At 38.6% G+C, this 25,994-nt stretch overlaps 1 protein-coding gene across 2 annotated transcripts in view; it reads right to left on the reverse strand.

Moving 5' to 3' along the window:
- Positions 1 to 328: 328 nt before the first annotated feature.
- Positions 329 to 25,994, reverse strand: part of KCNH4 (potassium voltage-gated channel subfamily H member 4) — a 70,530-nt gene continuing 44,864 nt past the window's right edge. Inside the window, exons 12-17 of one of the 2 annotated variants that reach the window (XM_034415664.3) lie at positions 23,297 to 23,335; positions 21,208 to 21,578; positions 18,324 to 18,430; positions 9,744 to 9,814; positions 8,127 to 8,158; positions 5,689 to 5,775 (exon numbers count right to left, since the gene is read on the reverse strand). In XM_034415664.3, the coding sequence (XP_034271555.2) occupies position 5,775; positions 8,127 to 8,158; positions 9,744 to 9,814; positions 18,324 to 18,430; positions 21,208 to 21,578; positions 23,297 to 23,335 (621 nt within the window). In that variant the 3' untranslated portion in view covers positions 5,689 to 5,774. Of the gene's footprint in view, positions 5,776 to 8,126; positions 8,159 to 9,743; positions 9,815 to 18,323; positions 18,431 to 21,207; positions 21,579 to 23,296; positions 23,336 to 25,994 lie in introns of both variants that reach the window. The other variant, XM_087892110.1, reaches the window with a different exon arrangement.

A 25,994-nucleotide genomic window follows, 5' to 3' on the forward strand; every position in this document is an offset into this window, starting at 1 on the left:
TAGAGCTGCCCTCCTCCGGATGCCGTCGGCCAGACAATGTCGGCTGGTGACCCCCAGGATGAGGGCATTCTCTGTGGCCGCACCGACCCTCTGGAATGGGTTATCCACCGATCTCCGGACGGCTCCCGATCTCCGCACTTTCCGCGCTGGCCTGAAGACATGGCTTTTTCAGCAAATTCCCTGACCAGCTATGAGGTTTTAACTTGGGGGATTTTAAATTTGGACTGGTTTTTAGTATTTTATTGTTGTGGTTTTTATTGTGTGAGGTGCCCTGAGTCCTATGGGAGAAGGGCGGCATATAAATTTTAATAATAAAAATAAAATAATAAATATTTGTAGTAATGTTTATGTTTCTTTTTTACAAGTTGAACACTTAACAAAAAGTACAGAATCAGTTTCTTGAGACACTATAAACTCATCTAGAATTTAGAACACAAGCTGTATACAATATGTCATTGTAAATTCCTTGTAGTCTGGTATAAACCACAAGCATCTTTTGGTAAGAGAAATATATCTCTAGCCTATCTTTTTTCTGAAGCCAGAAAGATTATTTTTGTTTTTTGTTTGGTCAGTTGGTTTAGCATAATGTGGTTCCAGCAATCTTTATTTCTCCATAATTTAAAGATCATTATTTGTTTTGTTCATTCTGATGGTTGCAGTATTAACATATCTAGAAGCAGTAGAGAGAAAAGGTTTCTCCCATTTAAAACTTAACTGTTATTAACTGACAGAGAAATGAAGAGGTTCATTCCCAGCCACAGAGGATGTTAGATTTAAGAATACACCAGCTTTTTTAGTAGCTGCTGAAGGAGCTGCTGAAGGAGCCCCTGCAGACACTAATTGGCCTTGATAACATCTGGCAGACCAAGACTCCCTTGCTTTTTTTTTAAGCACTACATGATTCTTTGAAAAGTGTGATTGAAATCTTTGCAGTGTTTGTCCTAGGTAAATGTGTTTAACATCAGGATGCCATAGCACTTCAGTAGAAGGTAGAATCAAATAACATAGGAGGAGATACAGAGTTCTTTTTAAAGGATTTTAAAAGGAAACAAGAAGCTCTTTCTAAGGTTTACTAAAATATTTAGCCATACAACTACATCTCTACATCAGAAGATGTCAAAATGTGATCCAGCATGTCAGTCAGGTCTTTGGTCGAGCTTCCTCTGGTGATGGAATCAAGCTTGATGCAGGGGTGAAATCCAGCAGGTTCTGACAGGTTCTGGAGAACCGGTAGCGAAAATTTTGAGTAGTTTGGAGAACTGGCAAATACCACCTCTGGCTGGCCCCAGAATGGGGTGGGAATGGAGATTTTGCAGTATCCTTCCCCTGGAATGGGGTGGGAATGGAGATTTTGCATTATCTTTCCCCTGCCACGCCACCAAGCCACGCCCATCAAGCCATGCCTACAGAACCGGTAGTAAAAAAAATTGGATTTCAACACTGGGTTGATGGGAGTTGTAACTGAACACATCTTGGCTATAGACACTATTTTATTCTCCTCCCCCTTGAAATATGAAAAGCTAAGTGGGGAAGGCTGTGTGAAAAAGAGCACACAAGCATGCTTACCTTTTTCCTTCCAAAAAAGGTAACATGCAAATTAGCTAGATTTACAACATAAGCTATGATTCTTACTGTGCCCCTCTTTTTAATATCATTCTTTAAAAGAAAGAATGTGAAGAGGACAGAATAGATAATATGTGTTCCATCACATGCCTGGTGGTATCTAAAACCTTAGGATAATTCTGGTTTGTAGAATTTATCCTTCCTGATAATCTAGTTCAAATGCAATAAACCTGCATTTGAGATATTCCAATTTGAGGGGGAAGGGTCACATCACCAAATATTGCTCTATTAAAAAGACCCACAGTCTCCCACAGAAAGACCCAAAGAGTCTCCTTGTAGTGCTTATTTTCTATATGAAACACAACAGTTTTAAGATGATCACCCAAGATCATTGTATTGCTTCGGTAAAACTTGCCTCGAATTTAAGATCTAGAGTTGGAAAAACAGTTCCAGGTATATTTACCATGCAGGGGATTTACTTCTGTTAACATTTACACAACTGACACATAAAAGGCAATGGGATCAGATTTTGAAATATGTAGAACTAAGTTGCCTAGTTCAGAGACGTAACAGCATGTAATGATTGTTTCCCATATTAATCTGTTACTTAGTTTAATTCAGTGGTGGGTTGCTCCTGGTTCGCACCGGTTCTATAGAACCTGTAGTAAAACCAGCGGGAGGCTCTGCCCACTGACCATGATGTCATCAAAACGCATGCAGCCCCGTCACAAACTGGTAGTAAAGGTAAGTAGAACCCACCCCTGGTTTAGTTCTATATTATTTTAGGGGCATTTTTTCATGGGATGAACCTATTTGCTCATTAAAACAGCTCTTTAGGATTCCTTTTCTCAGTCTGTCTCCATAAAAGAGCAGGGATGGTTGTAATACAGGATCTTTCTACTGTGGCTCCATATCTATACAATTCACCAGTAGAACTGAAATTCTGGAGTGTAAGACAGTGGACGAATTCCTTGGCTGAGTTGCATCTGTATCTGTTCATATGGGCAAGAAAAAATCCCAAAGATAACAGTGCACAAAATGTTTCAAATTTCAAATATATATTTTGGCTTTAAGACAGTTGCTTTGCATTTGAAACACACTGCCTAATCATTATGAGACTGTTTAAACATTTGAAACAACTCTTTAGAATGAAAACACTTCAAAGCTGCTCAAAGTTCCTAATTTCAAACATAAGCAACAGTTTCCAACATGAAGAAGTTCAATTTCAAAGTAATTGCCTATAGAAATAAAGAATATTACTTACTCATATATGATTATTTAGAAATAAAGAGTACTAATATGTGCTGATTCTACTAAAGGCATAGTTACTGAAATTAGTTGAAAAGCTGGCCAGCTTCTTTCTGTCTCCTTGAAATCTGCTCTACGTCACATCTGCAAATATTGACTGGGTTGATAAAGTACATAAAATAGCAGTTAGATTCTTATTATACTGTAAGAATCTAACTTACAGCATAGTATAGCATACTACAAAACACTCATTCAGTCCAGCAAGGAGTATTCATGGCCTATAAAGATAGCTCAACAATAGTTATCAGTGTTCACATCCCAAAGAGCAAAACAGGAATACAGGAGCAAAGAACAGCAATATTCAAAGGGCTCAAAATTCCCATTCCTGACAAACTTTCTTACTTAATTTTGTCAAAATAGCTTGTCTTTTTAAGGAAATGCTTTCTTGCTACTTAGTGAGACCTTAAAGCACTTAATATATACAACATTTATGTTGTGCTCTTAGAGGATTTACAATCAAATATCTTGTGATGGTTTATGACAACACTAAAAAAGGTGAGTTTTATAATGCTCATATTATTAATTAAGGGCAGAGGCTGACTGAAGCAGCAGTTTCCCAGGGCCAGCTAGAACGTGAAGTTAAATGTCAACCTTCTACATCATTGGCACATTGACATTGGATCAAGTCAGCCCTCTATTTTACTTTAAAAGTGTCTTTTAAAATTTACTGTGCTCAGCTTTTTGTAAAAAACTGGACACATTGTTTAATTGATAGTGAACTGTTTTGAATGTTTCTGAAAACAAATCCCACATGAATAAGAACTAAATGTAACAAAAATGAGTTGCAATGAGTCTCATGGAAAGTATCAGAGGATGATGGAATACTGGCCTGATCGTAGACATTAATGGTTATATGCCAACTCACATATAGATCTTTTGAAAGTAGATTCATGTGTAGGATTTTGAGCAGGTAGGTTCAGTAAAACAGAGAGTGCCATTATGTTTTCCAAAATGGAGCCACCAGTATCTGTTTTTGGCCTCAGAACTACATTGGTTATATTGTCTTGATGAAAAAAGCAATGCTTTTTGTGTGCCGGTGTGTATTGATTATATCATGGGACAATCTTAAGGGCAACTACTTTCTAGAATTATATTCTTATGTCAGAGAAAATGCAAGCTATCTATATCTCTGGCATCTTTTGTTTTAAAAAAAGCACCGTGGATTTGCAGTTTAAATGTGATGAACTGTCAAAATACATTAGACCCTATGCAGGGGACAGACTGATGTTTCCTAATTAACTATTCTGTTCTCTCCAGAGTGGAAAAAAGAGAGAGGCCAATTTCCCAGAATGACCTCCTCAGCAGATCATCTGTTTTATAACAGTGGTGTTCAGGAATTGAAAACAGAAATCAACTATAATTGCCAGAAATTTAGAAATCATTTGTATACCCTCACTTGCACCTTTAAACAAAAGAGAGGAGAGAAAAGAAAAAGAAAAGAAAAGAAAGGTCAGAAAATAATTTAATAGAAAAAAGCCTTTGGCTCTTACAGCAGTCTTGAAAACATGCACACATATGCTCATATAGAATAGATGTAGCAAAGATCTCAGACTGAAGTTTTTTTGAGAAAAGAAAATAGCAAACTCAAGAAATAAACTTGACCAACAAAAAACAAATCTGCCAATTGATATTAATTTGAATCCACTTGGAGAAGTAATTCTACTCTGAAATGATAGGAGGCTTCAGAGAGTGAATTTGAGGTGCTATTCAGAGTGGTAGTGGGGGCATTGCTGATTCATAGACCATAATCCATTGGAAATCCTTCCATCCAAACTTCATCAAAATGAATGTTCACTGCTCTAGTGTTATTGTTGTCAACTCACATTAGTTTCAATGAGCCTTGCACTGGTAAATTTCCTGGTGGATTATGTGACATGCTAAGTAGAAGAGTGGGGAGTTCATTTATATTTTCACTGCTTTGGATCAGTTTTATGGTCCCTTAATTCACATATATGCAAGAATTTGAATATGTATGTAACAACATGCCCATTGGCTAATGATATTAGTCTGAGGAAAATAAATAGAATGTAACTGTTCTGATTCTGACAACACATTCATAACATTACTGCTTTGAAAATGTATCTACAGGATTTCTGAATCAATGGTTGATTGCATAACTGCTATTTATAAGGATCTTGAAAACCAAAATATTTGGCTGTCAGTGATAAAAGAATAACTTTTAAAAAGAAATACGATAATAATAATAATAATAATAATAATAATAATAATAATAATAATAATATATGCATTTTAAGAAACAGGAAATTTGGTGCTGGTGGCTGTGAAATCTAGGCACCAAATATCCTAAAAGAAGAAGTTGTGGCAAAAGGCTCCTTGGCATCAATTAAAGCTCTCTGGGCTAGAGCGGAAATAAAAGTTTGTTGGTGGACCGCCCTGTCCTGAACAGGTGGGGAAGGAATTTTGGGAGGAAAGAGAGGTGACAGAATAAAACATGGGTGAGCTAGAATGAGCAGTCATATTAACTGTATGTCCCGAGTGAGGATCACCATGTTCCTTGTCAGCCCAAGGTTGATCTGTGGGACTTACAGAATCACAAGAGGTGGATCCCCTCCTCTCCTGGGGTTCAAAGAGTTCCATGTCCTGGGAGGCAGTAGAAGGCAGAGAGCTGGTGAAGGCAGAAAAATCAAGGCTCGAGGATGCTGGCAGGCTGGGGAGCATAGGCAAGGAGGAAGCCAGAAGGCTATGAGGTGGCAGGGAAACTGAGGTCCGAGAAGAAGGCAACCTGCTTACAGGAGACAAGGAAGGCGAGGTCTGCTCACAGCTGTGAAGACAGACTGAGGTAGGGTTGGAGAAAGATTGAGTGGTAAACTGGCCGTGAAGAAGATTCATGAGATGCTGTAACTCTTGGCTGAGTTGGGAAACTTCCCGATTCAGATTGTTTATCTGTAGGGAGGCAAGAAAAATAAACAGAAAAGCAACATCACCCAGAATCTTTTTGGGGAATGTCATCAAAGCATTTTTACAATATGATATATTGGAATGATTATTTTATGCAGCAATAGTGGAAGATAAGTAGCTTGCCTAAGATCTTTATATATTAAGGGTAGAATATATTCTTCAATATTAATTACTGCAATTCTTCAGTCTATCATGACCGTCCATGTGCATCTTTTGTATCAAAGAGGGAGGACTATTTCCTAGCTGAGCCACATGATCATGCTGAACACTTCTCAACCTCATTTTCTTCCTTCTTGATTAGTGAAATAGAGCAGGTGTAGGAGTAGATTAGCTACTGAAAAGCCGACAACAAGTCCTCTCCTGTGATTCTTTTCTGGATGTTACAATTTTATTTTGTTCTCCAGTGTCTCTTATAGTGCATCTAGATCTTACCTCCTGTCCTATCTTATTTATCACTGTCAAATATAAGATTTTATTTAGGCATACTTACACATGCATAAACTCATATCTCTATATATTCACTTAATAGTATAATATTTAGATTGTAGGATTCTGGTACTGAATTTTACCCCTGAAGTCCTTTTATTAGTCATTTACTCACTTAGGTTCTATTTTTAATACAATATTCTGCTGTTCATAATTGTATTGTACTGCAACAAATGACATATGATATCTTAGAAATATTTCAGATCTTAAGGAATTTTACTGTGCTTCTAGATAACTTCAAGCTTTCCTCTCTATATTGTGGCTTTCAGTGCTTCATTTTTTAAAATTCTTTAATGATGTTGACAGTTTAATTTGATAGTTAGTGACTATAATAAAGATAATCATCCATAGAATTTGTTTTTTGTCATCCAACCTTCTTTCTTTTAATAAAATTCAGTGGGAGGCAGATTTGGCCACTTGTCTTCCTTTCCTTCCTCTCGTAATCAAATCCAACTCAGACAGCATCCCTATCTGTTTTAGCCAAAGTTCCCATTTTGAAATAAAATAAGAATTAACAGAGTATACAGTAAAGACAAATGCTTCTGAGCATGTATCAAGGATCCTTTGCACAATCAGTCATTCAGTTAATTTCTCTGCAGAGTGGGAGAGTTCTTTCTAAAACTAATGACAAGTTAACTATACATAACTGTTCAAAAATTAAATGCTGCCTTCACTTTATGTTGCTTGATGATATTTGAAGGTGGCAGCCTGATCAAATGAAAGGGACAAACTTTAAAATAGCAGCTGATGATATTAAAGCCTTCAATCTAATCAATTCATACAAACACTCTCACTTTTAGGGATACTGAATGCATTTTAAAAAATTGTCTCCTTTGTTTTGCCACTTGCACCTGGCTATCCTATTCAACAGTCTCAGCATAAGAAATAGGGAAGGCAACCAACTGAGAGAAAAAAATGGGGTGTTGTGGGGCAATCAGTGCCAATGATAATTTTCATGTTCAAAGTCGAATAAAGGAGTCAAACACATTTTAAAGTTATACAATTATTAAATTCTAGACCTGGATTTCTATTTATGTCATTCTCTGTTCTGATGTCCGTAAGGCAATTATGGACAAAAGAACCCCGAGGAAGGAACCCTAGAAAGTGAGGTCTGGTGAAGATGTGGGGACTCTGGATAATCTGAGTTTTTCCATAGAATGCAAAACACAAAGGCAATTTAGAAAGATAATAGGGGGAAAAAAGGAATGGGCAGGCTCTGTTGCTAGGTAATTGTCACCGAATTTAAATTTTAATTTAAATTTTAATTTAAACTCTTACACCCACAGTCAGAAACGCCAACACAGGGGCTGTCTATGCAATTTACAGTCTCATCTTTCTTCATCCTGCCAGGGCAGGAAAAAAAATACAACTGATCCAAAAAAACAAGTGTTGGACACAAGGAGTAATCTTTGGGGAGCATTTATTTTTTCCACAGCTTCAGGCATCAAGTGAGTAGAAAGGAGGAGGAAGGACCTTAGATCACAGCTAGCTTTGCCATTAGAGAGAAGAGGCAACAGCCTCAGGTGGCAGGTGCCAAAAAGCAGCAAAAACTGCTTGGTTTTGCTTATTTATTGGTTATTGGAGCACTGATCTATCTGCATCTTAAAAATAGGCAAGAAAATGGTAAAAGAAAACCTATCCACTCTAGATGAGTACAAATAACCAAGACCAAATAGATTATATTCCAGAGTTCTGAAGGTGCTGCCAGACATGATCTCAGAACTACTGAACCATATCTGTTAAAGATCCTGGAGCACCAGGGAACTACCAGAGGATTGGAACAGAGGTGATGTGGTTCCAATCTTCAAAAAGGGGTGGATGGGGGAAACTAGATCCAGGAAATTACATACCAATCAGCTTGACATCTATACCTGGGAAGACCCTGGAAAAGATAATTAAGCAATGAACTGTAAACACTAGAAACAAGCAAACCTATTGCTAGAAGCCAACATAGTTTGTCAAAAACAGATCATGCCAGACAAACTTTATTGCATTCTTTGACAAATTACTGGACCAGTGAAATGTTGTGGACATAATTCACTTGGACTTCAGTACAGCATTTGACAAAGTAGACCACAACCTACTTCTTGGTAAGATAAAAATATGTGGGATAGACAGCATCACCACCAGATAAATTCATAACTGGCTGACCAACAACACTCAACTTGTAATTCTCAATGGAACTACATCTACATGAAGGGAAGCATGCAATGAAGTACCCCAAGATTCTACCATAGTTCCAGGACTCTTCAACATCTTCATAATCTATTTAGAGGAGGGGATAGAAGGGGAACTCATCAAATTTGTAGATGGCACCAAACTAGAGGGAAGAGCTAACCCTTTAGAAGAAGGATCTTGACAGGCTTGAACCCTTAAACAATAGATCCTATCCAACAAAATGTAATTGTACTGGTGAGAAAAATAAGATTTTACACTTAGTCAAGAAAAATCAAATGCACAGGTATAGAAGAGGTAGTACTTAGCTTAATAGCAGTGATTGTGAGAGGGATCTAGATGTCCTACTAAACAACTACTTAAGTATGAGCCAGGAGTGGGCTGTAGCTGCTAAAAAAGCCAATTTGGTTCTAGGCTACATCAACAGAAGGACAGTATTAAGATCACATGAAGTGTTAGTACCGCTTGTTGCTTTTTGCTGTTTATACTTTATACTGCTTTGGTAAGACCACATTTGGAATACTGCATCCAGTTTTGGTTACCACAATACAAAAAGATTTTGTGACCCTAGAAAGAGTGCAAAAAAGAACAACAAAGATGATTAGGGGGCTGGAGGCTAAAATATATGATGAATGGTTGCAGGAACTGGATACTTTAACTAAGAGAAGGACTATAAGTGACATGATAATAGTCTTCTAATATTTAAGGGCTGTCACAGAGAAGAGGGGGTGGGGTGTCAACTTATTCTCCAAAACATCCAAGGGCAGGACAAGAAGTAACAGATGGAAAATTTTCAAGGAGAGATTTAACTTAGAACTAAGCAGAAATTTCCTGATAGTGAGAACAATTAATCAGTGGATTGACATGCCTCCAGAAGTTGTGGGTGCTCTATCACTTGAGTTTTTAAAGAAGAGATTGGACAGCCATTTTTCCAGAATGGTATAGGGGTTGTACTGGAAGACCTCTAAAGTCCCTTCAAACTCCATTATTCCATTATTCTTTACTTGCCTTTCTATATTCAACTGACCTACTGTATTCTAGTTGAAAGAACTTGCTCTCATATCACTAGTACTAAACTAAGATTCACCTGGTAATTCAGTTAACTTCTGTTATGTGTAATGCATATATATCAAATTTCTCAGATGGTAAGGTAAATGCACTTTGCACATATGCAGAAGTATTTTCATTTCAAATGTAACTTCATACTTTTTACAGCAAAGTTCTGATACAATAAACAGATTTTAGGATGAAGTGTTATTGACTCAGTCTGCAAATTAAGGCTTGTGTCTTACCTCTTGATTCAGCTTTCTGATGTTCTGCTTTACCTCATCACTTTCGGTAGCTAACACGAGATTGGTCGGTCCTGTGAAAAAAATCCAAAGAAATGAGGGATATAATTGTAAATTGTTCACAGGTTGGTTTCTCTAATATCTCTAATATCAAATTAAAACTAAAGTGACTAAACAAGAAAATGAAAAGAATAGGGTCGGATATCATTTATATTGAAATGCAACATCTCTCACATTGCATTATGTCTCACAAAATGCAATGTACTGTGCCCCACTGACCAATGTGTCTGCTTTGTTTGACTACCAATAGACAACTTCAAGGCTCTTCCTGCTTCTCTTCTGGGCTTGAACTGGGTATATTTCAAAGAGATCAGCTTTGAACAAAGAACTAAAAGTAGTTCTTTTAGTTCTTTCTTTCCCTCTTGATACTGTAATGAACATCTAGGCATAGTTCATATAGTTGTGTTATGTTTTATGTTGTGTTGCATTGTTATTTTCTAAATTTTTATTTAAAAAGAATTATTCTAATTCATTTTAAATAAAAAATAATGTCCCAAGAAAACATAAGGCTTACACAGGAGATAAGCCTGGTTTTTTGGGGGTGGGGTGGGTGGTGGGGCATGGCATTATGTCAGCTTTGGAGGGGATTTACAGGAATATACAAAATTTAAATCTCTATGCAGGGAAGAGGAAGAGAAAGTTATAGAACCAGTTTCATTTCTGATGAAGAATTGATATTTGGGTGGAACACAGATAGAAGACCTTTCAGTTATGTGAGCCTCCTCCAGCAGCAAAAAACTGGTACAGGCTGGACAGGATGTCAAACATTTGCAAAGAAAAATTGAAGTCCACAATCCATCTATACATTTTTCTATATATTTTATAACTTGTTGCCCAGAGTCACCTTATAGGAAAGATGGGTGGCATAAAAATTTAACACACACACACACACACACACACACACACACACACAGAGTAAAAATGTCAAGCAAGTCAAACTGCATACCTTGATTTCACTTTTTTAATGGGGAAGAATCAAGATCATGCTGGTACTCTTAACAACAGAAGACCAATAGAGCACCAGTTAGGGGAAAGCTAGTTTATAGTATTATTATTTATATTTCCTATTTCTTTGGTAGGAATAATAGGGTAACCTGGCATTCTATCCTATTTTAAAGAGAGTAACCTGCCTGATGACTTCTTCTGTTTCAAGGGCAATTTAATCTAAATCCCATTGAAAGATAAAGAACCTAGAAAGGGAAACCAGGGCTGTTGAAGTTGTTCAATAGTGAAGACCTAGGCTGAATATAGACTCATAGATCACGTCCATAATTTTCCTTATTATGCACAGTAGTTCAGTTTAAATTATATCTCATTTCAAATTGGTATATTACTTGGTATTTCCATGTATTTATTTTGCGATTTTGGGGCACTGACTATAAAGAATTAAACCATGCTAGTCAAGAGTTCAGCAGCATTAGTTTGCAAAACAGCATCCCTAAAAGAATATAAATAATGTATCCTTCACTAGACAATTGTGAAACAGATTGCAGACTACTTTATTAGCTATCTTGAAACCACTGCTCTCCAACCCCAGCTTGAGCGCATGAGGTAATTCCTATCAATTAGCATTATCCATCAATGCTCATTTAAACATAAAATCTGCCAGTGTCATTCAGGCTATTGAAAAGGCATTGCTCAAGCTTCTTGCATTTCAACTAACATATAGTTCCACAAACGTCAATGGTTTATTAGTGCCAATTAGCAAGCAGGCTGCATAATAGCTAGGTCATCTAACAACAGTGCCCACTACCATTTTGGCTATTATTTTTCTATTTCATTTAACAATGGTAAGCTAGGAAGCCAAAACAAAATCATCCATTAAAACCTCCTGTTACCAAGATATACAACAGTATTATATGAGGTTTTTCCTGGAATGCTATTTAAATCAAAAGAGCTCACTCTGTGGCCGGGACCTTGACATAGGTTTCACAAAGCAACAGATGGGAGGGCAAGATTGAAAAAATAGGGCAATATTCACATTTTGTGGAAAAACAGGACTTTCCTAAATAAGGCCCTTTTCTCAAAGTTTTCTCAAAATTCACAAATATACAATCTACTCTGATGATTTTTTAGGACAAACAGTCAGAAAATGATTTCCTGATGAGAAACCAACAAGAAGATAATAAAAATAAATCAATATACTATTAAAACAAATATTATGCAAATAATAAACTCTTTTACATCTATTCCTTAAAATATATAATTTCATCAACCAGATGCCTTTTGATAGATGCTGTCTGATGATGCTTATCAAAAGCTTAGGTGCTTATATAAAACTAAACATGGAAACAGAGACCTGACATAAAGAGTTACTGACCAGTATCAGTGAGTTCCATACATATGAAAGGAGGAGAAAGAGAACTATTTATGGCTATTGCCCTTTACAGTGACTATGTTGAAATCTAATTAATGGGTAAAACTTGATGGAGGTTTGTGGCTGTGGAATTGGATTGTGTGATTTTTGATAAATTTATTTTCTATATGAGTAGTTCATTTATAGTGATCATTCATGAAAGTATAATTCACATTTTATGTAAGTTCCAAAAGGTTTTGGTCACATATTTGCTGTCGTTAGTTTATATTCAATTTCATTTGATTTCGTTTTGGAACAAATATGTTAGCTGGCTTTCTAGTTACCCCTCATTTTTAATATTAAAATTAAAAGTCTTTAACTTGCATTATTGCATTTTTAAATATGATTATAATTTTCTTCCCCTTTTTGTTGTTCACAATAGCAGCAAACACAGAGAGCTAGCTGAGTAAGCCAAATGCAATTGGCTATATATGCCTTTGGTTTCTCCCTTTCCAAAACAAATAGAAAGTCTTCTATTGCTTATTGTTTCCTCTTTTATCAGATCTGTACAGCAATGAGGAAAAGATTCAAAATCAACCAGATTCAGGTAACCCATTGTCCATCCAATTTCATTTTTGTTCTCCAATCCACTCTGCCTTCAAAATTACACATCATAATTTGATGACAAATTGCTGCTTTTGAATAAGTTGATTTTTCATATCTGTGGAGACTAAATTGAGACTCTGCTCATGGACTTTTAGGGCCTTTATGGATTTTTAGGGTTAAGTATTTCCACCCATACACTTCACCTCTGATGTCAATATAAGATCAGTATTATGCTTCTTGAAAACATCGGAGCCAAACTTTAGACAGAAAAAAATGCAAACCAAGTCTCATCCCACTCTAAATTTGCTCATACTCATATCAAAGCATGGATGTTTCTAGATTTGGGGATCTTCGCATTGCTAATCAAAATTATCTCTATAGACAATTTCTCTTTTTCTTATTAGGGGATTGGGAACAGGAGAAGTTGATAAAAAAAAGAAAAATGTGAGAGATTTTAAAAAAGGAAATTATTTCTTTTCTAAACTCATTTAAAATTCTATGACTGAGCTAGGACAAAAGAATATTAAAAACCTAGTCCAAAAATGTTCCATTTTATATGGATAGTTTAATAATTAGGCTTTTTCCAGAGTTATTAACTGTAGTTTTTCAATTAGTTCAGTTTACTTAATTGAAGCGTTTCTTATGGGTCCTCACCAAGAAAAGAAAACACAAAAAAAATATTATCTGTTCATATCTTAGTTTATATATTTTTTAATCTGAACTTGTCTAAAATATAAACTGTACAACATTTCTTCATTATAATAATATCCTATCTTTTGCATGTAGATTCATGTATACTATTGCCCATTTTGAGATGCAATATTTTTGCAAAATCTGAGGTATCCCAACATTATGCTGAACCTTTACAAATAAACTACTAAAAGACAGCTACCTGGAATTAGAATGACTATTTCAGTCCAGGGAAGAAATGCTGAAGATGACACTGTGAAAAGTGGAGCCAACATTTGCAACTAAGAACAGATAGCTGATGAGTAGGTCACTGCTTCAAGTTCTTCTGGATTAAGAGAGATCATGAGATCACCCAAGCTGTGCTCCTTATGGTTTTGAGGACACTGCAAGGCTCAAAGGATGGGATGAGATAACCAGGAGCAAAGAGAACTTGCCATATTTACTCCAGCCATGAATGTAGGCTTTCAAAGGACTTTAATTTAGCAGTTCTCTTTCTAATCATTTTTGGAAATGACCTGTTAATTGCTTTAAAGAAGTTATAAACTTTCAAAATGATATGTTTGGATATGTTTGGTGAGTGCCTTCTATCCCTAATAATTGCATGAGATGTATCTTTATAATCTTTAAGAATTTAAAATAAACAGCAAAAAGCAAGACAAGGTTTTGGTTAGTTTTAGTTTAGTTTAGTTTAGTTTTATTTGATTTGTATACCGCCCTACTCCCGAAGGACTCAGGGCAGTGAACAGCCACAGGATAAAAAACATAAATACAAAATTTAAAACTGAATAAAATTGAATTAAACAATTTGGCCGAAGACAGATTTAAAACACCCCAATAAATTAAAAACTAGTTAAAATTTACGTTTTAAAAAGGGAAAAAGGGGAAACAGTTAGGCCAGGCCAACCTGATAGAATAAAAAGGTCTTGAGAGCGCAGCGGAAGGTGTGTAGATCCGGGATCCTCTGTATCTCTGGGGGGAGCTCATTCCAGATAGTAGGTGTTCCCCCTAGGGGCCGCCAGTCGACATTGTTTGGCCGACAGCACCCGGAGGAGCCCCTATGAAAGCATACCGGCCGGTGAGAGGCTACTGGTGGCAGCAGGCGGTCCCATAAGTAACCAGGTCCTAAGCCATGCAGCTCTAAAGGTGGTAACCAAGACCTTGAAGCGCACACAGAAGACCACCGCAAGCCAGTGCAGCTTGCAAAGGAGAGGTGTTACATGGGAATGCCATGTCGCTCCCATAACCACCCGCACAGCCACACTCTGCGCCAGTTGGAGCCTCCAGGTGCACCTCAAGGGGAGCCCCATGTAGAGAGCATTGCAGTAGTCCAGGAAGGAAGTGACGAGGGCATGAGGGACCATGCGTAAGGAGTCCTGATCCAGAAAGGGACGCAACTGGCGAATCAGGTGAACCTGATGAAAAATCCTCCTGGTCACAGCTGTCAAGTGCTCTTCTAAAGACAGCTGTGAATCTGGAAGGATGCCCAAATTGCGAGCCCTCTCCGTGGGGGCCAGCGATTTGCCCCCAATAGTCAGTGATGGCACCAACTGACTATATCAGAATGTTGGAAACCACAGCCACTCGGTCTTGGATGGGTTGAGCCTGAGCCTGTTTCTCCCCATCCAGATCCGCACGACCTCCAGGCCTGGGACATCACTTCAAGGGCATTGTTGGGGTGGTCCAGGGTGAGATGTACAGCTGAGTATCATCAGCGCACTGATGGTACTTCACCCCAAAACCACGGATGATCTCGCCCAGCAGCTTTACATGAATGTTGAACAGAAGGGGCAAGAGGACCGACCCTTGCGGCACCCCACATATGAGGCGCCTCGGGGTCGACCTCTGCCCCCCTGCCAACACAGACTGCAACCGGTTGGAGAGAAAGGAGGAAAACCACTGCAACATAGTGCCCCCTACCCCTAACTCTTCCAACTGGTGCAGCATGATACCATGGTCGATGGTATCAAAAGCCGCTGAGAGATCTAATAGGATCAGGACAGAGGAGCAACTCTGTCCCGAGCCCTCCAGAGATCATCAACCAACGCGACCAATGCCGTTTCTGTGCTGTACCCAGGCCTGAAGCCCGACTGGAACGGATCCAGATACACCGTTTCATCCAGGTGCTGGGGGAGCTGTTGTGCAACCACACTCTCAACAACCTTCGCCACAAAGCGAAGGTTGGAGATCGGACGATAATTAGACAACACTGCCGGGTCCAGGGAAGGCTTCTTGAGGAGAAGCCTCACCACTGCCTCTTTCAAGGTGGCGGGGAAGTCACCCTCACTCAATGAAGCATTTATAATTCCCTGGAGCCAGCCTTGCGTCACCTCTCGAGAAGCCAGCACTAACCAGGAGGGACACAGGTCCAACAAACATGTGGTCACGTTCAGTCTACCCAGAATCCTGTCCACGTCGTCAGGAGTCACAGGATCAAACTCATCCCAGATAACATTGTTAAGACCTGCCTCAGTCCTCCCCCCTGAAACTACCCAGTCGGAGTCCAGACCTTCCCGAATCTGAGTGATTTTGTCATGCAGATACTGTACAAAGTCCTCAGCTCTACCCTCCAAGGGGACCTCCCACACTCCCTGGTGGAGCAAGGAGCAGGTCACCCTAAACAGGGCGGCCAGGTGGTTATCTGATAATGCAATAAGAGCAGCAAAATAATTACACTTTGCTGCTTTTATCGCCACTAGGTAATTCTTAATATGAGATCTTACCAGTGTTCGGTCAGATTCAGAAAGACTGGCCCTCCAACTGCTCTCCAGGCATCTTTTTCAGCGCTTCATCTCCCTCAGCTCCTCAGTAAACCAAGGGGCCAAGTGAGACCGGTGCCGGGTCAGAGGCCCAAAGGCACAACCCAATCCAAAGCTCCAGCGGCTGCCCTGTCCCAGGGGGCCACTAGGTCTCCAGTCGGGGCATGAGCCTCAGGGAATGGCCCAAGCTCCATCTGGAACCTATCAGGCTCCATCAGGCGCCTGGGGTAGAACCATCTTACCGGCTCTGGCTCCCTGTGGCAAGGTGCAGCAGTTCGAAGGTCAAGGCGAAGGAGAGAGTGATCCAACCATGACAAGGGCTCGATGACTATGTCCCTTATCTCGAGATCACTCAACCACTGTCCAGAGACAAAAACCAAGTCCAGCGTGTTTCCCCCCGTGTGGGTCAGGTCCATAGCCATCATGGAAGCCATGAACTCCTGAGCCACCTCATACGTCTCACCCATGGATGGCAAGTTAAAGTCCCCCATAACCATAAGCCTGGGGGTGTCAACTGCCACCACGGCTATAAAGTTGAGTAGCTCAGGCAGGGCTGCTGCCACGTGGCAGGGAGCCAGGTACGTGATCAGCAAACCCATCTGTTACAGAAAGTTTTGAACAATTAAAGGCTCAGAAAACAACAGAATGTTGGATTTTGAATATTAAGACTTTGAAATTACTTTTAAAGAATAAATGCATTTTTGTGGGAAAGAAAAACTGGTTTTGATATTGGAGACAGAAAAAAAACAAGCGACTTATAATGGAGTTCAGAGACGTTTTTGAGGAACTGCATTAGGACATTGAATCAATAGTGTCAGAAGTGTTATGTCTTCTTGAGAACAGTCTGTTCCCAAAAAAAAGTGCTGCAAAAAAAGATAGGCAACAAAATTTTGAGAATAACATGAACAAAAATTTGAACAAGAATTTGTCATTGGACATTTAAAAAATTGGATGCGGGTTTAAAAATTAAGGAAATAAAATTGACAATCACAACAACTGGACTATGTATTTTGCTAGACTGTTGAAAGTTTTGAAGAAATTTGAAACAAAAATTAATAATCGTCTGAATGGATTAAAGAGTAACATTGTTTTATGTAAAAAGAAGGAATACAAACTTGGTTTACCTGATCAAGGTTGAAATGAGGCATGTTATTCTGGGTGGTTCTTTTGTGGCATCTGGACTATAAAAATATTGTGATTGCTTATAGTTACCATGGTGTTTAAGATTCTTTTCCCTCTTAAGTTACTTTAAGGATCTTATTCTGAATGCATCTAAAATGGCTTTGTATCTACAGTAACTGTCCTTTCATTTGAAGTAAGGAATTTTTATGCATTTGTTCTCTTTAAACAGGAAACTATCACTTCTTGTCATGTCAAATTTCAGCCTTTTGCTTATTCTAGAATATTGGGATTACATTATGTCTTCTAAATGTGAATTTGGTTATAATTAAGAACTGAGCTATAGAATATTTATTTGAATGGACATGTTATTGAGAATGGTTCTCTTTGGACTGCTGATATCTGAAATAGAAACATGTTATCTGTTGGATTTACTTACAGTTAACATGGTGTTTAAGCCTATATCCCAGGGGTGAAATCCAGCAGGTTCTGGCAGATTCTGGAGAACCGGTAGCAGAAATTTTGAGCAGTTCGGAGAACTGTTAGCAGAAATTTTGAGTAGTTCAGAGAACCGGCAAATACCACCTCTGGCTGGCCCCAGAGTAGGGTAGGAATGGAGATTTTGCAATATCCTTCCCCCAGGAGTAGGGAGGGAATGGAGATTTTGCAGTATCCTTCCCCTGCCATGCCCATCAAGCCACGCCCACAGAACTGGTAGGGAAAAAATTTAAATTTCACCCCTGCTATATCCCTATATTACTTTATCCTAAACTCGTAGCATTTAAATTGGTTTTATATCTAATTGTCTTTCCATTTGAAGTAAGGGATATTTATGAGTTATAGGTATGGAGCCTTCTTGGAACTGCTGAAAGGACTGTGTTTTTAGACTGGAGATAGATGATATCATATCCCCAGCTCTTTATTGAGAGAGGGCTCTTTGACATAAATAACCTCTTTCAAATCAATGTTCCTCTTTGTTCAAAATGTGAACTTTAGCTTCCGATTTAGATTTTGCTTCTGATCTGTAAAAACCCTCTCTTCAGTTGTCAAGGTTACCTGGTAGCATAGGATCCTGCACCAAAGTCTGCTGGGGTCGTTCCATATTAAAGCTAAATGTTTGGGTCTCTGATGCTTCGCTGTCATCTTCAATGCCATCAACAATTCTAGAGAGGTGGGAACAGGGAATCAACCAAGAGTTATGGGACAAAAAATAAAGCTCCACATTCAAAAGCTCTTTCTCTATGAATAAGAAGTTGAGGGTAAAGAACAGAAGCCACCTTTCTCCTTCTTACTTCCTGTGTGTCCCTTATAACAACTGGTGTTCTGCCCTTGTGCACAAAACACACAAAATTGATTTTCAACTCAGCTCTGCATTGCTAATGAAATGGATAATATATTATCCAAACCTGCATAATATGTAACCCACTGAGAAAAAATTATTCATATGTAGTTGGAAAGCAGACTTTAAATGGGGGCATAGCAGGGGTGAAATGCTCTTGGTTCGGCCCAGTTCGGCCGAACTGGTGGCGATGGCAACGGGTGGTTCGGAGAACCGGTAGCGATGGCAGCTCGAGGTCCCACCCACACACCTAGTTGTTGTTACTTCCTGGTTTTAACCAGGAAGTAACCTGTTTTTTATCTTCTGCGCGTGCACAGAAGTGTTTGCACATGCACAGAGGATCGGTGCATGGACGTGATGCGCGCAGGGCACATGCACTTCCAAATCGGTAGGGAAGGTAAGCAGATTTCACCTCTGGGGCATAGATATACATATCCACAATGTACCCACACAAAGAGATTAAAAAAAAGCTAGGCAATGTTGGCCCAAAATATTTGGCACATGTGACAGAAAATCCAAATGGTTCACTTTTTCTGGCTAATTAAAATGGAGCATGACCTAAGCAGGAGTGTCACACTGGCAGCCCACAGGCTGAATGCGTCATGCCACGCCCACCACTGCTCCGCAAAGGGGAAAAACATCACGAAACAATATGTGACACCGTGACAGGGCGAGTTTGATACCCGTGATCTAAACGATAATTATTAACGAACATTATCATAAAGGGCCACCTGATCAGGAATGAGCTCAATAGGAGCTACACAGGAGCACCTAATCATCTTTTACTAATTTCAAAAAATGAAGTAAAGCCATAAATGGCTAATATTAGACTGGGTGTTGAAAAAAAATCCTTGAAAAAGTAAGTGTCATTTCTATCCTGTTGTCACTACTACCTTGTTGTCAACAAAAGCACACCAGCATATCCATAGATTTTTTTTCCTTTCTAGCATTTTGTCTACTACCATAGAGCAGGGTCTATTTTTGGAGGAGGGGCGTGTCAACTGAGTGTTGATCCTTTGTTTGCACCAGGAACTGATTGACTCGCTTGTTGGCTGAGCCTGGCATTTGGAGCTGAGAGTGATTTCCCAAAGTCACCCAGCCAGCTTTCATACCTAAGGCAAAACTAGAATTCACAGTCTCCTGGTTTAACTCAAGAAAGTATGTATCTGTATTTTAGAGAATGATATACAAGAGTATGCATGGCATTTGGCCAAATCCCAAATTTTGAGAAATAGCTTCATTTTTAATAGGCTCTGTCCAGATTCAACACTGAGCTTCCCTGGTTCTTTGTTAGTGATCTAGAAATTTGTACTGGAACAGATCTGAAAAATAATACCTTTTTTGCCAAGCTGCTCATATAAGGAAAATGTAAAATCAGAAGTGGAAGGAGGCAGAAGAAGTAGTATATTTCTAACCCTTGAGTAAGCTAAGTTATGAAGGAGTTTATGGGGGCTCTCTGACTATTCTTTATTAATTCTACCAGCCTGGAACAAAAGTGCTTAAAGAATATTGCTGCATTCTGTGGGATCCATATCAAACCATTAGCTTGAACCTATGTTCATATTCTTTAAATCCCATCAACCATGATATATTACTATCTACAGAAAATAATTATGGGTTGTTCATCATAATTTCTGAATTTCCTATACATTCCCTTCTGAGATTTAGTAGGTTCCTATTGAGAAGCATGTCTAATAATTGTTTTGGAATTGGGCAATGCCAAATCAAAACCAACCAACCAACCAACCAAACAAACAAACAAACAAATATATATTGTCATTTTCATACAAACTGCCAACTAAAACCATAGAAATAGAATGTGATAAAACCGTCCCCGATATATACAATTACATCATAAATAAACAAACAGATCTCCTGAAATTTTGAAGGCTTCTTAAGGGCTACTTCTGCCATATTCCATATTTATAAAAATCTTTCCCCCAAGGCATTCTCTTTTGATAACCCACTCCTAACAGTAAAACCTGCTTGTTCATAAAGATCTTGAATCTATCAAAATTAAACTTGACAAGCTTGATCCTTGCTGAAGGAGGCAGCTATGCCTGCAAATTTTCCCTACTTTTACTAAACAAATATGGACAGCATTCATGAAAAAAAAAATGCAATAAAACCCAAAGCTCATTCACATATTTAACTGATATTTGGCATCTTACATCTGGAGTGAATTTCCCTAGAAATTGAAATCAATTTGACCAAACTATTTTTTTAAATCTTGGAAGTAATAGAATTACTTAGATCACGGGTGTCAAACTCACAGCATCACATTACCATCACGTGATGTATCGTGACATTTTCCCCCTTTGCGGAGCTGGGGTGGGGGTGGTCAGCGCACAACGCATCTGGTCCTCAGGCACCAGTTTGACACCCCTGACTTAGATTTAGACCATGATTTGCACTTGGGCCAAAGTTTCTAAAACTAAAGAAATGTAAGGTGCTAGTTGAAGTTAAAACAGAACTTTGTATTTGGATCAAATCTCTTCTACATATCCAATCCACACTAATGGAAAGTAGGCTCAAGAACATATGGTGTATTATATTTATATTTAATGAGTTAAATCAAGAACCATGATGAGACCCTCTAACCTGGGACTGAGGTCTGGAGGCCTGTACTGTGTAAGAGAGGGAATGAGGAGTTTGTTAGGCTTCATGTCAATGAGCCCCTCACTGTCAAAATGTTGCTCCTCTTTACGGCATCGTGGAGAAGGACTGCGGATTTGGTTGCAGCGTACTGGAGACCGACAAGTTCTCCTCAGGGCAGAGAACTGACGCAAATCATCTCCCAGAAGACTGCTGAGAGAGCCCCGCCTTACTGGGCTGTTGAGGTTGGGCAACATGATTTTTCGACGTGTGATTGTGGCAGGTGAAGGCTGAAAGAAGTCTTCAGAGTCCTCACTGTACTCCTGGATGGAGGGTAGGGTCTTCTCAGAAGCAGTAGCACAATTTTGAAGATGAGGCTGGCCAGATGAGAAGAAGGAAAGTAATGGCTCAGGAAGAAGAAGAACTTGTAGACTTGTAGCCTATTTAACTTTAAATTCTTCTCTCACACTAGCTGGGTTCATAGAACATGCTCAAACAATTTGCTGATGTTCTAAAGATTATATTTGTTGACTTTGGATAGCTGTTGAGTGGCTTAACATGAAGTATTATCTAAACATAAGCCAAGTTGGATACTTTTTGATTCAGTATACTATGGAAACCAGAAAATGATTATTTGGTCTGAATAATCAGAACCCAGCTATTGTGAATATAAGAAGTGTTACCGTATTTAAAATACAAATAATCTCCAGTAAGCAATTTGTGCATGAAAATGCCCTTAGCTTTCAAATGTTCATTTATCATTATATCCCACTTTTTATACCTTTTAAAGTTTAGATATTGATCTTGGAAGGTTAGCCAGTTTTTCTTCCCATTTTATAGCTTTTTGGTAACCAGGATGAAGATAAATAATTGTATGAACAAAACTAAGACTAGTACATGAAATAAATTGATATGCCAATCCGATCTTGAAAAAGAATTTTTATGAGAACAAAAGCAAATTTGTCTTTCAAATTTTTATTTTGGATGGAAAGAATAATTATGGGCAATCAAATTTGAGTTATCATTACAGTACAGAATCCATTACAGAAATAGGATAAAAAAGATTCCATGTGTGAATGCCCTCATCTATGTAGGTTGTTATGAGAGGACATTTTCAGGATATCCCTATCCTGTTCATCATGTGTCACTGTTCATCAGTCTGGAAAATCTTCTATGTCATTCTTCTGCAATTGGGTACTCTTTAGATGCACTGAAACTTTAGTATGGATTTCTACAGATATGGAGTTAAATTCAAAGGCCTAGATAGGATTGTAAGTACAAGTCTCTGAGCCACAAAGTAAACTCAAATTACCCCTTGCCCCCAGAATGAGGCTAAGTAACCCCATAGTCAATGCGACTGAGGACAGGCAAAGGAAATGGAAGAAAAGAGGCACACCATTTCTTCATTCTTTCTGTCACCACAGATATATATACCTATGTGGGTTTCTCCTCATATCCCTAGTCCCCCAAAATATTGCTTCCCCTCTTTTCCTTGCTTTCTGCCATCTAGTTCTTGCTTCTAACTCGATTGCAGGAAATAAGATTTCAGCAACAGAGTGGTCAATGCCTGGAATGCTCTACCTGACTCCGTTGTTACAGCCTCAAACCCTCACAGTTTCAACTTCAAACTGTTTACCGTGGATCTCACTCTCTTCTTAAGAGGTCCGTAAAGGGGGCGTGCATAAGCGCACCAGCGTGCCTACCATCCCTGTCTTACTGTCCCCATTTATTTGTATTTACTTCCTTTGTTTATGTTCATACCTATACTTGTTATCTTGTACATGTTTGACAAACAAACAAACAAATAAGTTAGTGATAGCTGACTCTAGAACAAAAACAGATGAGGTAGTAGATATGGTAGCTCTTCCATCACTTGTATCCTCTTACCTACTGTATGGGGGCTCCAAGATGGTTATCTTTACATTTTCACTATATTTATGTCAATGTGCCTAAATACAAATTCTGTAATTTTATTAGACTATAACTCCCAGTATTCCCAGAATTTCATTCACATCCACATACTCCTTCAAATTCATCATAATCCAATGAAAAAAACTTTGCCTACTTTTTTTCCTTATCATAAACTTTAAGTTACCTGGGATAAACGTGGGGATCTGGTAAATCGGAGAAGCCCCTGGAAGAAAAACAAAGACAAGAACATGAAAAGATTTAATTAACTACTTTTCACAAACCTATTCTCTCTCTCTCTCTCTCTCTCTCTCTCTCTCTCTCTCTCTCTCTCTCTCTCTCTCTCTCTCTCTCTCTGGGGGGGGGGTTATGGAGTTTTTGGCACTAGTATACTATGAAATCTCTTTGTCCTTGCCTGCTTTCATCTATGTCTGAGTTATCAAACACAACCAGTTTCTTCAACACAAGCTACATCAAAGTCAGTGCTAAGAAATCAAACAACATACCAATGATCTTCAGGAGAGATCGAGATAATTTCCTGTACTGGTGATGCAACAATTGTCGCAAGAGATACTGTAAACTGAGAGCCATAGTGCATAGGCAGAGATGTCACTTATGCCAACAACTAATTGGTTTCAGTGCCAGGAAGCACAAGATAAAGACTCTATTAAACCATGTGAAAGATAGGAAGGAGGAACAGGCTCCGACTCTGTTATCCTATGTGCTATGGTTAAACAACTGTAGGTATAAGATGGGAATAGCAGCCTTTACAAAAAAGAGAATTGCTCTTTCATTTGGCTTTATGTTCTGTGCCATCTATCTAAAATAAGTCTGAGTTTAACAACCAGATTAAATGATGTGAAATTAGGGGATTAAGATTTATTGTAAATTTGGCCTAGTCAGGGGTAGGATTCAGCCGGTTCGGGCGAATTGGTAGTTGTGACCTGCGGATGGTCATAAAGTGTTATGCCGTCCTATTTAGCTACATTTTTAAGCCATGTGCATGCGTGCAAGTGCGCACATGAGTAAAGCGCTTGCGCAGGCTATGCACATGTGCAGAAGATGTGCGCGAGAGCAAAGTGAGCATGTATATGTGCATGCTCACATTTTTGATGCTTAGGCGAACCAGTTGTTAAATTATGTGAAGCCCATCTCTGGCCTTAGTGAACCCAATATCTACCAGCTGAACAGAGATGGCATAACTGGCCAACAGTACAACCATAAGATGCTAGAATATTGTTGCTTCAGGACTTTGTATAAGCAACACTTTGCTGGAAGTTGTTTTGATTGTCCTGCTTGCATGGAAATGTCAGATACATATCAAAATATAACCCAATTATAGCAAACACTAATCTTTGCCTGCTAATCCTGCTTTATTTCTTTCCTTTAGGCCAGCAGTCCAAACAAAAAGAAAATGTTTAAATGTTTTTTTTTAATTATTCAGTGAAAACAATTGATCACCTAGAATAGTACCTTATTAGTGAAGGTGGCAATTCAGACGAGAATTCTACTAATCCACATATTCTTATAGAGTAGAAGCAGCAACTATGATTTAAACTCTCCCCTTCCGATAGAGGTTCTGTTTGTTCATAATAATGTACTGTACACAGAGAGTTTCTTTGCTTTGTTGAATGAACCTAGATTGAAGTTGCCATAATGCTAACTCTACTCTTTCCCCATGTGCATTTATTCTAGCTGAAAATATGTCTTAACAGGATTTCTATATCGCCAGTCTGCCTTTTCTGCTTGCAAATAGACAGGTTTTCTCTTCTCTCACCAATTGCTTTCATTCCTACCCAATAGCCTAATAGTAACACTTTTCTGGTTGGGAGCACAAACATGTACCTTGTCATCATACCAGACAGGCGAAGGCAGAGAAGAATGTCCATATGCTATATTAAAATATTAGAAGGAGTTAGAAAAAGGATGCTGGCAGTTGTGAATTACATTATGTTGGTCCTGTACAACTTGAACTGTGGGGGAAAGGCCCCACTGATAAATTAAAAATAATCATAGGCTTAAATTTCTGCTTCAGAGAGGTCTAAAATATAACAACCTAGTTTTTAAGAAAGGAAAACTGACCTGACATAAAGCAAACCAAAAGAGGTTAAGTGACTTTTGGTTGGTTGACTGGTCCTGGATCAACCTGCCTGCCCATAATCTCCTGGTTGAGAATAGTCCCCTTGAGTTGCTAGTCGGGAGCATTCTTGGGAAGAAGCCTTCTCAATAACATTCTCCGAAAGGCAAGGACAGTACATGCTAGTACATGGGGGCATGCTATTTCTTTGCCTTTCAGAAGATAGTGTAAAATGTTCTCTTCCAACAAGCCCTGGGGGAAGAGAGGGCTGGTGATTTGGTGATAATTGCCTGAGGAGGAGTAGAATTAGTTGAATTATTAAGAAATGCATCTTTTCTACTTTGACGTTAGTAGGATTTCATTATTTCCAATGTGGATGTTTTCAATGGAATATATGGAGTAGGTGACTTATAAGAGAAGGAAGGAAGGAAGGAAGGAAGGAAGGAAGGAAGGAAGGAAGGAAGGAAGGAAGGAAGGAAGGAAAACATAAAAAAGTTTCCCAAATTCAAAATATGCTCATTGGCTGAAAACAGTTAAAAACTCTGTGCTAAATCATTTTGATGCAGAATAAAGGTATTAAATATTGCTACTTAAAGATAACAATAGATTGTCATCAGGACAACAGGCAACACACCACTTGGAATATCAATATATTAAGAGCAACTGCAATAAAATTCTATTTACTTTATGTATACTTCAAACTAGCTGAATATATATTTTCAAATACTCCTAACTAGTCCATATTTAAAACCTTCTGACTTATTCAGGGTTTTCTGATTGTCTATGTAAGACTTACTCCCATTGATTA

This window comes from Pantherophis guttatus, chromosome 4 (genome assembly GCF_059756535.1).
Source record: "Pantherophis guttatus breed Tessera chromosome 4, ASM5975653v1, whole genome shotgun sequence".
Taxonomy (NCBI): Eukaryota; Metazoa; Chordata; class Lepidosauria; order Squamata; family Colubridae; genus Pantherophis; species Pantherophis guttatus.